General features: G+C 34.3%; 3 protein-coding genes across 8 annotated transcripts; 1 reads left to right on the top strand and 2 right to left on the bottom strand.

The window, feature by feature from the left end:
- Nucleotides 1-422: 422 nt before the first annotated feature.
- Nucleotides 423-7,173, bottom strand: LOC143896959 (uncharacterized). Of its 4 annotated transcripts, none has more exons than XM_077405162.1 (5): nt 7,041-7,173; nt 4,336-4,699; nt 2,473-3,879; nt 1,295-2,274; nt 423-638 (listed from the first exon to the last, which is right to left on the bottom strand). In XM_077405162.1, exons 2-5 carry the CDS (start codon nt 4,684-4,686, stop codon nt 467-469), a joined length of 2,910 nt encoding a protein of 969 aa, XP_077261288.1. In that variant the 5' UTR covers nt 4,687-4,699; nt 7,041-7,173; the 3' UTR covers nt 423-466. The 4 variants fall into 4 exon arrangements, with proteins under 4 accessions (XP_077261288.1, XP_077261287.1, XP_077261286.1 ...); XM_077405161.1 differs by lacking the exon at nt 7,041-7,173 and adding an exon at nt 5,810-6,817; XM_077405160.1 differs by lacking the exon at nt 7,041-7,173 and adding an exon at nt 5,847-6,817.
- Adi1 (acireductone dioxygenase 1) lies at nt 7,125-9,084 on the top strand. The gene is made up of 4 exons (XM_077405184.1): nt 7,125-7,260; nt 7,980-8,099; nt 8,283-8,462; nt 8,691-9,084. The coding sequence occupies exons 1-4, from the start codon at nt 7,138-7,140 to the stop codon at nt 8,823-8,825; spliced, it is 558 nt and encodes a 185-aa protein (XP_077261310.1). The 5' UTR covers nt 7,125-7,137; the 3' UTR covers nt 8,826-9,084.
- A 102-nt stretch (nt 9,085-9,186) lies between these two features.
- Rnrs (ribonucleoside-diphosphate reductase subunit M2) lies at nt 9,187-14,375 on the bottom strand. Of its 3 annotated transcripts, none has more exons than XM_077405166.1 (7): nt 13,844-14,375; nt 11,980-12,042; nt 11,656-11,841; nt 11,239-11,480; nt 10,822-11,050; nt 10,430-10,648; nt 9,187-10,271 (listed from the first exon to the last, which is right to left on the bottom strand). In XM_077405166.1, the coding sequence occupies exons 1-7, from the start codon at nt 13,904-13,906 to the stop codon at nt 10,104-10,106; spliced, it is 1,170 nt and encodes a 389-aa protein (XP_077261292.1). In that variant the 5' UTR covers nt 13,907-14,375; the 3' UTR covers nt 9,187-10,103. The 3 variants fall into 3 exon arrangements, with proteins under 3 accessions (XP_077261292.1, XP_077261291.1, XP_077261293.1); XM_077405165.1 differs by lacking the exon at nt 13,844-14,375 and adding an exon at nt 12,920-13,696; XM_077405167.1 differs by lacking the exon at nt 13,844-14,375 and adding an exon at nt 12,677-12,885.
- Between the last annotated feature and the right edge of the window lie 672 nt (nt 14,376-15,047).

The raw sequence follows: 15,047 nt of genomic DNA, 5'->3' as shown, positions 1-15,047 counted from the left end.
TACATCGATATTTAACGGTAAGTATATCATAAGAAAACTAATATTCAGTTAGAAAAATAATTAAGGAGAAGTTGATTGAATGTCTTGTAAATTTCAGAGAAGCATGAGAAAAAAAGGTAAATATTTTAGTAAAATATACATTCATATTTTTCTTTTTTTCCCAATAACACGTAGAAACTTCAAAAATTTCATTTTAACGAGAATAAATTTTCCGAGTTTAGTAGTGTCCTCATCACTAGAAAAATTTTATAGAATTCTTAAAACATTCGATCAACAATCCATGAAAAACGACTACAGATATACGGTAATTAAAATATAAAATATTTGTGCATATTCAATCTTTTTTTCAATTTCACGTAAGATTTATTCAATATATCAATATACTAAGGCAAACGTTTATTCTGATTGGGACACAAGAAACGGGATGTGCAAATACTTTTCTCATGCTTTATTCGAAACGACTCTTCTAGGAATGAGGTTCCGTATCTGCTCGACGTTCCGTAGCTGCGAAGTATTTTCTTTTGTATAAAGTATTATCAACGCATCTGCACACGAATTGGTACGCCTTGAGCATGTCAACTGCCTCAGTTGAAGCGGAATCCGACGAATTTCTGTTTTCTGATTTATCTAAAGTCCCACTAAAACATATATATATATATATATATTCTATATTTTATAATATATATCCTATATATGTTTTGTAATATTTTCTAATACACTACACTACACTACACAATGCTATAATACATTATATTTTTATAACATGTTCTCTCTTTCTATATATAAAATATTTTAAAATATATATAAATAACATTTTATAATATACAAAAACACTTTTAATTTATAAAATTTATAAGATTTAATAAAACACAATATAAAATATAGATATAGTTTAAAATAATAAAATTAAATATAACAATCTATTACATTTTTTATAAAATTCTGTCATTTTTTTATATAATATCCAATCTTTTCAATAAAATTTTATTACAATTATTAAAATATTAGAGTTGTAACAAAGTTAAAATGTGAAGAATAGTGGAAATGCAGTTGATATTTGATTAAAAAGATAATTGCCGATCAAATGTCCTGTGAAAATTTCAAATTTCAGAAAGTTACTTAAAAATGAATTATTGTAGAATATTATTATATATATGTATTCTTTTGGAAAATAATATTCAAGTTTTGAAAATTTGTTTTTATGTTATCCCATTTTAGAACTGAATAATGGAAAATTCGTACAAAAAAATGGTTAAAAACAAAATCTAAAAGAAAAAATAAACTATCCACTTACCCCTCGATTTCTTCAGATTGTGCAAAATACACCTCAATCAATTCGCTGATATTGTTGAAGTATTTATCAACCTTAAAATTTGACTCGTCGGACATGTTACTAATGCACTCGAGCAAATTATCGTATATCTTGCCGTACTGCGTCTTACTGACTATACTTTTCAGAGAGAACAGAGTCTTCGATAGAATATTACAGATTGGTTCCCTTTGCCTTCTTCGGTACTTGAGGCGCGAGAATAAATCGCAATACTGCACGAGGGCACGCAACAGCGAGACGAATGTGTCTCTGGGAAAGGTGTCTGTGAACACTAAGACAAGCTGCATCGCCTCGGTGGTAATGTGCAATACATTCTCATACGCCATTAATTCGTTGGCCCAACCAAAGTAAGCGCAAGATGCTATCGTCATCTCGATAGCGAACGTCATGTATTCTTTCTCGGTGGCGTGCAGCATCATGTGACGCAATAACGGCCTCTGGTCGAATTGGAAGGAGTCCACGTAATCGCGCATATTGGGTTCGCAGAATTGCGGATTCGCGCGCAAAAATTGATACGTGGCGTAGCAACGTCTCTCGTAGTTCTGGATCACATCCCGCACGGTGCCGCGCAGCACTGTCTGTAACTTAGGCACCAGCAATACTTGATCGATTGGCTCCACGAAGTTATTAACAAAGATTATCTCGTTCCGATTGTCTAGAGGCAGATTCAGCGTGATGAACAGAAAGTTTAATATCATCGTCCCATAGTCCAAGAGATTGTTCACTGTGTTCCTTAAGTATCTTGGACTGCATTTTCTTATCATCGACATCTTCTTGGTTAATTGTACGATCAGCAGTACATAATTTGTGTTATGTGTGCAGATTTTCCTTCTCAGGATAGAGTACATGTGTATCAGTACAGATAGCAAGTTCGTGTAATTGAAAATGGCACTGGTCAGGCAGGGAATATAGACATTATTTAGCAGATCGTCCGCAGTGATTGCCTGTGAAAAAGAAATGCAAAAATGAAACATAAAAATGCACTTCCGACAAATTAAAGAAATTAAAATCAAGAAAAAATAAAGATAAAAATGACTAATATAATATTATGGATATGTTTCAATCACTACTAAATTTACTACAGTAAAAATTTACTTCTATAATGCTTATATCATTTACACAATATTGTATAAGTATATTACCTTATTCTCAAGCATATCATTCATAAAAGCTTCAAATTGCTTGTAACACCACGTAGAGTGATCATGTTGCCAGGCATCGTTCAGAAGGTACGTTAACAAGTTATTTTGATTGTCCAATTTCAAAGTGAGAAATGCATGTAGATAAGCTAACTGAGGCCTTTTGAACATAACATTTCGGTACTTCGTCTCGGTACTGCCCATTGTGACTCTCACCAGAGTGGTTAACACTTCCTTCGGATTCAACATAACAAAAATCAAAATGATACGCAATTTATCCTGATCGTGCATGTTTACGTTACTTTCTATAAACCTCTTGAAGTTTTCGCTATCGAACAGATACTCTAAACGATTGTCGTGAAAATGTCGCAATGTGTATTGCAGTACGAGATGGTACATAGTTGGCAGGCGTTCCTGTAACAACACCTTCAATACCAATATGTAGGCTTCGTGCTTCTCTTCATAAGTGTGCGTATGCGCACCAAATACACAATAAAGATATTCAAATAGAATACCAATATCCTTCTCATTTAACGTTTTTGTTTTTCTGCTGATAAAATTCAATACAGACAGGTCCCATTCCTTATAACGCCTTATTAATTTCTTCATACCAATTTCTTCATCCAATTTACCATTCGTAATGCAATCGCAGAGTTCTTGAAGATTCAAAGCAGACCCTTCGGATTGGCTTGAACCTATAAGCTGCTGTAAGCAGTGGAGCAGATGCTCGTTCGTTAACAAAAATTCATCGCGCTTCATAAACTCCATAAAACAGCGGCATTCGATGATGACAGCGCGCTGTAGGGATATCATAGTGTTTTCCTCATCATCGACTTCCGCCCACTCCATGAACTCGAAACAATCAACTTGTTTGATTTGATCTTCAAGCAGGGTAACTAATTCCTGATTCAGTGTTTCTACGATGGACTCTACCTTATCGAGTGGAAGCTGACACAAGAAATCCTTACAGCCGTCGGGATTGCCGTACGTAATCTTGAACGGTTGCACGAATTGACTGTTCTCCTGGAAATCCTTAGTCTTGTAACGCATGCACATTTTGATACAGCGAATCACGTATTTTAGAAGAATGCCATGTTGCACATATTTTTCCTGGTTAGACGACTCGGGGGGAATAAATTTGGAGCTGGCAACGTCTAGCAATGCCTGAAAATGCGTTACTAATTGACAGGCGAGTTCCTCCACATCTCGTTTTGACAGTGTGCCTACGTGCAGCCACATACATTTGTAGTACAACTTAGAGATCAGGAGGAAAACAAAACGCCTCTCCCGTAGAATTTCCAGCTCGTTTAAGCATCTGATCGTTATCTCCAAAATCTCTACGCATACATCCAACGGTAAGTGCATAAGCGATTCAATCAGCAAGTCCTCGCACTTTAGATGCCATATTACCTATATAGTATACATATCAATTATAATTTTATGATTAGAATGATGTAAATTAAATTTATACAAATATATGATCTGATAATTAATATGATAATGATTATAAATAATAACATATATATATATATATATATATATATATATGTATATAGGTATAATAGCATAATATATACATTTAACTAAATAAAATTGAAAAATTGTACAGAAATAACATATTTTTCTTCTGTCACTAGAGAAATTATCTAAACAAACAACTTTTTTTATTACTATACATATTACTTAATAGAATTAAATATAGAGTATTTATTTAAAAATTTTCCACTTCAAAATATACTGTCAATAACTCTATACACAAGAAATATATGTACAAATTAAGAAAAAGAAAGAAGCCAAAATGTGGTATTCAACAGTCACTATATATCTGCAGTAAAATCAACAAACTAATATTAATACAAGAATTACCTGTATGAAGAGATACGGCGATAGAGAAGGCCAGAAATTGACTATATGGCCAAGTAGCATGTCCTCCGCGAGAAGGTACTGTGAAGAAAAATTAGTGTTCAATACAAAATGATTGTAATTAATAATAATGGACCGTGGGACATCGCACGGTTTAAAACTGTCGTCTTCAACGAATATTTTAACATTGTACATATTGCACTTTTTAGCAATATCTGCAACATCTTCTAACAGGTTGTCGATGAAACATGAGGTCTCCTCTGTGGCTCGAGACGAAATAAATTTCAGTTGGCCATATTCTTTCTCTTTCTTCAATAAGAGCTTCTGTATTTCGTCAAAATTAAATGCATCCATCTCGAACAAAAACCTGATAAAATAATGGACAATAAACAAAATTACACTAGATAATCTAAATATAATAAATATATAAATATTATCTTATTTGTGCGTGTGTTTAATAATAAAATAAATATAATCTTAAAAATATATAACAATATATATATATATATATATATATATATATATATATAACGTATTATTATAAATGTATAATCCGCATTTTATATTTTAAATCACATTGTAGAACTAATTATCACAAAAAAGTAAATCAAAAGATCAAAAAATTATTAGATTTAAATTATAAAATAAAAGTATATATATATATTATAAAAAATATATATATATATTAAATAAATTATCTTGTTATTTAAAGAATTTATAAAATGGACTTTTCATGTTACATAGTGTTAATTCATGTTACATAATGTTAATCTAATAAAAAAAATAATAATAATACAGAAACAATTATCATAAAATAGAAGAAAAAAGCAGATTCTCTTTCTTCTTCTACAGAATGTTTAAGTACTGATAAATAGACAATATGACACGTGTTTAAATAACATAATAAATATATACAATATAAATTAAAGTAATTAAAATCGGCCTGACTGGCAATATATATAACGTCTTTCCGATATGAACATTGAAAAACTGTGAGCCAACTTGGTTTGTCGGATTCACACAGCACTTTTTTCAGATCAATATCGAGACATTATTAATTTCGACCATGGGTTTTGGTCAGTTAATGTAATTTCTAAATTAAATAGTTTTTAAATTTTATTGCGAAAAATATTACCCCAGCCAGGGTTTGAACCTGGAACCTCCCGTATACCGTGCGGGTGTTGTGCCAATTCGACAGTCGACCAAAACCCATGGTCGAAATTAATAATGTCTCGATATTGATCTGAAAAAAAGTGCTGTGTGAATCCGACAAACCAAGTTGGCTCACAGTTTTTCGAGGTTCATATCGGAAAGACGTTACATATATTGCCAGTCAGGTCGATTTAAATTACTTCATTTGTTATTCTATATATATACTGGCGAAAGAAATTTATATATATATTATTCTGTTTAATATATATATACAATATAGTTTCATAATATATGATAAAAATAAAACATACAAATATTGGCTTACCGAAATCGGTGAGGAGGCCACTATTCTTCAGATTTACCGAGATTTCTTATTTAATGGATGTTTGTCCCTCGAAATTTTATCATCACAAATAATCGCTTATGAACATTCTATAACCTCTATGTACCTTCTACTTCAATGTTGAAAAATGCTATCAACCGATAATTATCGAATCACTAATGACTGGTCAAAACATAGCAAAACGTAGAAGACCAATATTCGTCGGTGTATCGTCGACTTTTATCTTTGTTATTCGAACGAAAAGTTGGTATATGTTTATCTGCTATAGCTATAGCTATACGGACAGGACACTATAAATAGGCAACCGCCAAGATTCGAATATTATTTTTTTGTTGTTGTTGATTTCCTCGGTCGAGGGAAAATTAGTGCTTTCAGCTCCGCCCCGGAGCTATATAACACAGCGATTCGAATATTAAGAATATCTTGAGGTTAGGAACACGCCGAGTTTTCAGATCGGTGTCGAAACTCTGTAAAATTTGCTGTCGCAGGAGGCTGACTCGACCTCCGCGTATCGGCCTACGGTAATTATTTAGTTTAGGGGCCTCACCTCAAATATCGATATGTAATTATGCCCAATCGACGCGTTTTTGCACGAAACGAAAGTTGACAGAAATCAGGTTATGATTCCTGTCATACCGACGAGCTGTAGCGACTACGAACATGCCCTGTGGCCAGATGCGCATGCTCAGTGGCCGCGCGCGCATGCAAAACTGCGCCAATTTTAAATGAATCAATTCCTTTATCGCTGACAACCTTACGATTAGCGAATTGCTATGATGCCTTTAAATGTATGATTTCCATTGCGTGGTACAGAATATCATTGATTTTCTGTTATTATTGTTCAAACAAAACTATGATACGCACTTGTTATATATAATAGATAAACGGCAACAGAGTGATTCTGATTGACGATTCGAATATAACAGATCACCAGCGGGAATATACGTCACTGAGCAGTCTGTTAGCAGCAATTCACCTCCAATATTTCAAGATTAAGAATATGCCGATTTTTGAGATCGCTCGATGCGAATGTTCGAACTTAACTAATACGATGTCGAAGACTTTCTGCCTGCCTGCGTCATGTATTTTGCAAACACATGCGACTGACATAGATGTTAAGATGCGAAAGAGATGTTAAGCCGTTGGTCCAATAGGTGTCTTCTGCTCTATCGTCGAAAGATGCCAGTAAGCTGATAATTGGTGAATTGCTTACACGTCATTACTGTCTGGAGTGTCTGGTAAGTCCGATCTCCGACATCATCGCCATTCGGCGTAATATCGATTTTTGTTGTTATTGTTCATACGGAACTATGGTACGCGCCTGGTACATGGACAGCAGCGATGCTGATCAAAGATTGGAACACCATAGGCAGCCCCCGGAATTCGTGTCGCTGGACAATCTGTTCGCCGCAACGGGCGTTGAATATTTTAAGGTTAGAGACGTGCCGATTTTTTGAATTGTTCGTTGCGAAAAGTTTAATTTACCCAATCCGGCGATATATCGTGGACGATGCTGTCTCGTGCCTGTTTACGTCGTGTATTTTGAAAACACATACGGCTGACGAAAGCTGCGGTCCACTTGACGCTACAAATGCTTCGAAGCATTCCTTTTCTCTTTTCTTTCAATGAAGAAAGAAGGAGAAGAAGAACGCTCCAAAGCATTTGTAGCGTCAAGTGGACCGCAGCCGAAATGATACATGTCTCTTGCCTCTCTTGCCCTTCCGTGCCAATCTCTCTCACTCATTGTCAGTGTCAAATCACGATCAGCTGACGTCAGCTGTGATTGTTGAAACGAATCTAATATATACACAGACATACCTACTTATTTTTTTTAATAACCTGTCTTATGTAATTTGTAATTTTCTGCACTTATAAATCATTTAATGTTATTTTAATATCTTTATGTACATATATATATATATATATATATATATATATATATATATATATATATATATAGATATATATATACAATGCATATATTATATATTAATATAAATAAAACTTTTAGACTACCACGATTCGAGAGAGAGAGAGAGAGAGAGAGAGAGAGAGAGAGAGATGTGCGTGTTTATATCGAATAGATAAAATTTTGCAAGTGACAAACTTACTTAATACTGTATTTATAATATATAAAATATCTATTTTCCAGATAAATCATCTAAATTATGAGACGGATGCTACTTTGAAAGAATTACGCGAGAAACGCGGTTACTCGTATGAAGACGAAATAACGTGCTCCAAAGAGTGTTTATCAAATTACGAAGAGAAGGTACGAAACGTATTATCTCTATTTTAGATTCGCAATTATTATTATACTGTTAATTGAAAATTATATTTCAATTCGATTCGGATTCAAAAAGGGAAATAAAGTTCGATTCGATTCAACATTAAAAATCTTTAATTCGCACATCTCTAATATTAATACCTTTCTCTGTTCGAATTTAATTCTTAGTTGAAAAACTTCTTCACCGAACATCTTCACACTGACGAGGAGATACGTTTGGTTCTGGATGGATCGGGCTACTTCGATGTGCGGGACGAGGATGATCAATGGATTCGGATTGAAGTGACGGCCGGCGACCTAATAATCATACCCAGTGGGATTTATCATCGCTTTACTCTGGACACTAACGTAAGAATATTTATATAAATGGATTGTTCTCTTTACGATTGATCTTTCGACACACATAGCTTATCTTTCTCCAAATCATTTTTTAAACGCGTTAGGGAAAAGTTTTTCTCTTTTTTTAAAATAAACATGTGCTAAACAAGTCTCTAATTCAGAGTAAATTTAAGGTAAATTTTGTGATTTCCAATTAATCCTAAATAGATCTCTAAATTTTCGAGGAAACTCTTTTAGAATTATATAAAAGCAAAGAGATACTTTGTGGGAGAACCAGTTTGGCTGCCGTACAACAGACCGGCTGAAAACATGGACTGCCGCAAGCAGTACCTCAATCGACTGCAGAAAGGCTTTGAAGTACCTTTTGCTTAATAATTCCGTATTAACTATACATAAGCTTCCATAAGAAAATATATTTTTTATATCTATCTTTCATTAAACTATTATACTTGAAGTTACCAATTTATATTTTATCATACTTGAATATTAAATATATATACGAGTGTATGTTATATAAGCATATGATAATCTGTGAATGAACAATATAAAGCAGCTATACGTACAATTTCTTTTTCAACGTATATCGATCTTGTAGATATATATCTTTAAATAAAACGAAAATCTATTTTAATTTTTCCATATTTCAATTTATGACTATATCCTCTCTTTCTTGTCTTTTAAATTCTCTTTTCGTTTTCAGAATCACTAACATTCAATCGTAATAAAAGAAAGCTTTATTTAATTAGCTTTATTGCCACATAGTTATTGTTTACATACATGCAAAGACTTATCTATACGAATACTATTTTAAGTTGCACTTTTAAGTTTTTAAGTACTCGAGACTATGCATTTGATTATTTATTCAAATTTATAGTATTTTTTTTCGATATGTCCAATCATTAGTAAGATTTTATAATTGAAGTGTACATGACAAAAGCTTTTATCATGCTCATATATTTTAACTTTCTGACAAGAAATGAATATTAATGTCTAACTCTCTTTAATTGAGTTGTTCAATTATAAAATGAATCTTAATCAAATCGTCATAAAAAAACATTTCCGAAAGTGTCACAAATATCGCGCTTAGTCTCTATACAATAAATTAAAATTTGTTTCAATCAATAATACTCTGTACATTTTTAAGATCTTGACAAACACGGTTTGCTTCTCAAAAGCTTGTCAAACAATTTGACGGCATCATGGAAAAGTATTCTAATCACAGAACAACTTTTTAGAAGAATTATTTGTACAATAATTTTTTTTCTTCCTCAAGTTTTCTCATCAGTTACAATAGGAATTAAATATAAAAAAAATGACATTAAAAATTTCATAGATTAAAGCTATACTTTTTTGAAACATACTACTGGTAAAATAGCATTTTAAAAATTACGATTGTAACTGAAAATATTCAAAAATGCGTGTATAATACCCTTTTTGTTGATGCCGTCAACTTATATATATTCTATAAACACTATACAAACATTTCGTCTCGCGAATATTTGTCAAAGATTTTTTTTCAAAACTTTATCGTTATATATAAAATTATTTCAAAGTCACGGAAAATTATTGATGTGTCCTTCTTTTTCTCCATCGTGGAGCGTATGCAATATTTTTCGTTTGTTTTATATTTGTATATTTAAACCTTTTGTATTAAAAATTTGCACCAAACACCACACTTGACATGCTGCTCTTCTTTTGAGAACCTTCTTCCGCGACACCAAATTTCTTGTATTCGCCCACTTTCTTCTCAAAGAAATTTGTCTTCCCCTCCAGAGAGATGAAATTCATAAACGAGAACGGATTCTCCGAATGGTAAACCTAAAATTATCACAATATTCTATACCTCTTAATAAGTAAAATTTAAATAAAATCTAAAACTTTCTCACATTATTAGTATCAATTATATAAAATAAAAGCGTGATAAATATAAAAATGACGACAAAAATAATATATAAATAAGCTTTTTTATACATTACTTTTTCAAATCCTAATGCAACGAACAATCTGTCCGCGACGAATTCGATGTAGTTACACATAAGTGTGCAATTCATTCCTATCAGTTCGACCGGCAACGCCTGAGTCAAAAATTCCTTTTCGATTTCGACGGCGTCCATTATGATCGACTTCACACGCTCGAACGACGGCTTTTGTACGATGTGTTTAAACATTAAGCACGCGAAATCGCAGTGCAATCCCTAAATGTAAACAATAAAAATAAAATAATGAGTATAAAGTATAAACACGATGTAATAAAGAAAACACAGAAAGAAATATATATTAACTTATGTTAGATAAAAATTATCTACTTATTAAATAAATTAAATAACTTGTGTGTATAAATAGATGCAAATAAAATTAATTTACTGACCTCGTCTCGCGAGATGAGTTCGTTGCTAAAGGTGAGCCCTGGCATGACTCCTCGTTTCTTCAGCCAGAAAATCGCTGCAAAACTGCCGCTGAAGAAGATACCCTCAACTGCCGCGAACGCAACTACACGTTCGGGAAACGTAGCACCATCCTGATTGATCCAGTTCAATGCCCAATTGGCCTTCTTTCCCACACAAGGAAGTGTTTCGATTGCATTAAATAAGAAATCTCTGGAAATAAGATTAATCAATATAGTTTCTGTAATTAAAGTAATTAATATCTAACAATTAAAATATAAATGCAATATAAATAAAAAAGTAATATTTAATTTATGTACAATTTAAAAGTATATATAAAAAAATTGTAATATCTACTATATATTTGTGCGAGTGTGCAAATATATGCCAATTCCACTTACTTTTCTTTCGGATCGGAAATATAAGTTTCAATGAGCAAAGAATACATTTCAGAATGAATATTTTCTATAGCGATTTGGAAGCCGTAGAAACAACGTGCTTCGGCGATTTTCACTTCCTGACTGAATCTCTCAATCAGATTCTCATTAACGATACCATCGGAAGCGGCGAAGAATGCCAAAACATGAGAGATAAAATGTTTCTCGTCGGAACTTAGCTTTTCATCCCAGTCTTTCTTGTCTACCTGTAAAAATTACAAGAATTCATTGTCATCATTGAATGTGAAATATTTATTAATTCTATTTTGCATATTTTCTACTTAAAACTTTTTTAATTACTAAACTGTTAAATATGTTAAGTTTTCAAAAGCTGTATATTTTTATACCTTTAGAAAAATATATTATAACTTAAGAGTTTACCTTGTGAAGAGCTACTTCTTCTATGGTCCAAAAGGAGGCTACAGCCTTTTTGTACATATCCCAGATATCAGGATATTGAATAGGGAAAATTACAAAGCGGTTTGAGCCTTCCTGAAGCAGTGGCTCTAATTCTGGATTGAAGTCCTCCTTGAGTTGTACCTTTCGCACAGCTTTTGTTTTGGTAAGCTACAAATTTATCGGTTTTACTAAATATCGTAATCAATGAAATTTTAATAAAATAAAATAAAATATATAAAAAAATATATAAAGAAATTAAATATATCAAGCACAAAATTGGTATATGAGTAAATAGACTATACCTACCCCAGTTTTCAAGCCATGATCCGGAGAAATAGTTGGAGAAATGCATGATTTCTTTGGTGATGTCTGTAAGAAAAAAAAACTGTTAATTTAAACTTAACATTGTAAATACATAAATTACATCACCAGGAATCACACAATTCGATGAATTACTTTGTCAATTCAATTGTCAATGTATTCTAAACTAATATGCAGTGTTATATAAATTATAATAATTTAAGAAACTCTTCCGCAATTGCATTAAACTCATTACTCATTTAAAATAAATCTATATGAGTATAGAGAATAGGATTGCATAATCTTGTGCAAAAAATAACAAACATTTCTTAGCGTCACCTCGGTGTAAAATATTCTTAATATGACAACAGATGACAAAATAATAAATAGAATTCTAAAATACTTTGCACCGAGAAATATCTAGAATTAAATACACTCAGTTTATTTAGAACTCGATATCGTGCGAATTTTAAATTGTGCAATTTGTTAAACTAATGAATTGAAGTATCCAACATTATTTTGATCGGGAGAAAATCTTGGGAAGGCAAATTTGTCATATATAGTTGTTCCTTTATACACAAATGTCAACATACTTCTTACAAATGTTAATATACTTCTTGCAAAAATATTCATAACCTAAGAGGAGTATCAAGAGTAGGTGGAGGAATTCTGCCAGTGAGAATAATCCAGAGAAATTATTTACCTCTTCATTCATCTTAGGTTACCGACGACGATAACATCGAGTACAAATTCGCGAATATTATATTTAATGATAAAACATTCTGATGAAAAACACTGGACATTCTAAGCTCTATATCGAACACACACAGATATATATGCGCAGCTGCTCCATATATATATATATATATGTATATATATAGTTAATACAATGTAGCATGTACACACAAAGCCGTTTAAAATGCACGCGTCAGCGCGTGAGACATGCCTCGACCAAGCCTTTTAACGTTATCGCTACTGTCGTTAATGATCTTTGTGTTTCGAAACGCGCGCTTCCCATCGCGTTAACGAGTTTTCTAAACTGCGTGATCTCCATCGCGTTAATATCCGTTGATGAATGGCGAAGAATTTACGTTTTCGCGCAGGACACGTGTCCGGTACATAACGGTCGTCGGAAAACAGATCGAAGAGTCGACTCCCGAAGTCCGAATCAGTCCGAATGCGACGAACATATATATACAGAAGGAGGGATTCGTAGGACAGGATCCTCTTGTTGGAATTACGCAATTCTATTTGTGGAAGCGGCGCACCTAAAACGTGGACACGTTAGAATTTTCCTATGGCGATCCGAACAACACGCATGCCCCAAATCGGGACATGTATAATGTCTTAAAGACGTCTTATGATATGACGTTTTTACGACATATCATGTGTCCCGTTTGGGACATTATGTTCACGAGAGAGTTATAAATTAATCTTCAGTTCCCTGGATATTTTCTTTAAGAAGAAACTTACTCCGAATTGGTCAAAGTGTTATTAAAACGAGTTCCAAATGGAACATCCCGTATATATCTCCGTATACATCAATGATTTTTTTCTTCGATTATCGCCAGAAATTTCATTCGTCTACCCGCATGCTCGTTTCCTTTCAAACGCAGCCGTTTCTTAAAAGCACATAAAACGCAAGCGTTGGGGCCGCGGGCGTTGGGGAACGGAGGGACCGATCCCGCAACTCAACGGATTTTTCCACTCGCGCTGTTCAGTGATAACACCGATAACGAAGACACGCGCGGCATGGTCGCTAACGAAACGTTCGATCTGCAAGAATAGAGACAGAAGATGCGGTACGACGGAGACGGTTAATTGTACGTGGGCCCGGCGGGAACGAGGAAGGAGAAAACAGCGGACTCACGTGCAACGACACGTCCTCGAGGTGCTTGCGGACGTTTTCCTTTGTGGATTCGTGCAACGCCATCGTTATTCTCGATTTTTCCAGCTGGACTCGGCGATCAGGAACACAACGGCGAGGGCGAGAGCGAGAGCGACGGCGACGGCGACGACGGACGACGATGGGTGACGAGTGATGCCCGGCCGGGAACCGTTCCAACGAACGGAGCAGGAAACACTGGGCTGACTGCCCTGACTAGGCACTGGCAACTGGCACCTTAAGCGGGACGATTATTATCTCGATCGTGTGTTGATTGGCCTCCCGTGCCGGAGTTTCGCGCCCAAACTGCCGTCCGCCAATCAGCTGATCGGGCCTTGCCGCCAAATTTTGCGAGCTCCCGCGTCTTTCGTTCTCTCTTCCTTTTTCGCGCGTCCCTCGGCCGGAAATATTCCGAGATGAATTTCTCACGGTCGCGAAGGTCGATTCGCCGACGAGAATCTCTCCCGCGACGCTCGGCGATGTCGGTGGTTTTCCCGCGCGTTTTGACGAGACTGCGCGATGAGCGCGTCGCAGATAAATCGTCATCGAGAAGGGACAACTATACGATCTATGATTCTATTACTATACGTTTGCGCGAGCGTTACTTCTGTTAGTAACTTACGATAATTTACTCCGCGTAAACGAGTGAATTATCGTAAGTTACTACAGAAATAACGCTCGCGTAAACGTACCGTAGTATATGATAGCTAATTAAGTTGCAATTACTACGTTTACGCGAGCGCTACTTCTGTAATAACTTTTACGATAAATCACTCGTTTACGCGGAATAAATTATCATAAGTTACTACAAAATCCCGTTTACGCGAACGAATTATCGTAAGTTACTACAGAAGTAACGCTCGCGTAAACGTAGTATGTGTTGTGTACAACTGTTGAGTTCGTCTTATCAACACTCTGCCTAGATTGGTTGGTTCTAAAAGTAAAAGCCAATCACGTTCGATTGCTACTGAGCGGCTTGGTCTGCTGAACGCGACCATGTATGAATCATTTGAAAAAATTTAGCACAATTGACTACAATTAGACGCCGTTTTTGTATCATTTGTTATTTCAATATGCTACTTATAGTTAATCGACAATTACGATCGCTACGAGCGGAGCTGACTTTATCGCTTTCGAAATAAACCTAATAAAGCTTAGTTTTGGCAGCTGAACTCTTTTCGCCCTTCCT

The sequence above is a fragment of the Temnothorax americanus genome, unplaced genomic scaffold (genome assembly GCF_048541705.1).
Source record: "Temnothorax americanus isolate GAGA-0224 unplaced genomic scaffold, ASM4854170v1 Scaffold2, whole genome shotgun sequence".
NCBI classification, from domain to species: Eukaryota; Metazoa; Arthropoda; class Insecta; order Hymenoptera; family Formicidae; genus Temnothorax; species Temnothorax americanus.
Note: the sequence above shows the minus strand (reverse complement) of the source record. Positions and strands in the feature narration are given on the sequence as shown.

Excerpts from the sequence above, each read along its gene's own strand:
- LOC143896959 (XM_077405162.1), bottom strand. The coding sequence starts at position 4,686 with ATGGATGCATTTAATTTTGACGAAATACAGAAGCTCTTATTGAAGAAA. Across the intron at positions 3,880-4,335 it reads CGCCGTATCTCTTCATACAG|GTAATATGGCATCTAAAGTG; the intron begins GTAATTCTTGTA and ends TATACTATATAG. Across the intron at positions 2,275-2,472 it reads ATGATATGCTTGAGAATAAG|GCAATCACTGCGGACGATCT; the intron begins GTAATATACTTA and ends TCTTTTTCACAG.
- Rnrs (XM_077405165.1), bottom strand. The coding sequence starts at position 13,027 with ATGGAGATCACGCAGTTTAGAAAACTCGTTAACGCGATGGGAAGCGCG. Across the intron at positions 12,043-12,919 it reads CGTTAAAAGGCTTGGTCGAG|ACATCACCAAAGAAATCATG; the intron begins GCATGTCTCACG and ends TTTTTCTTACAG. Across the intron at positions 11,481-11,655 it reads AAGAAGTAGCTCTTCACAAG|GTAGACAAGAAAGACTGGGA; the intron begins GTAAACTCTTAA and ends TAATTTTTACAG.
- Adi1 (XM_077405184.1), top strand. The coding sequence starts at position 7,138 with ATGGTACGCGCCTGGTACATGGACAGCAGCGATGCTGATCAAAGATTG. Across the intron at positions 7,261-7,979 it reads CGGGCGTTGAATATTTTAAG|ATAAATCATCTAAATTATGA; the intron begins GTTAGAGACGTG and ends TCTATTTTCCAG. Across the intron at positions 8,463-8,690 it reads GCTTTACTCTGGACACTAAC|AATTATATAAAAGCAAAGAG; the intron begins GTAAGAATATTT and ends AAACTCTTTTAG.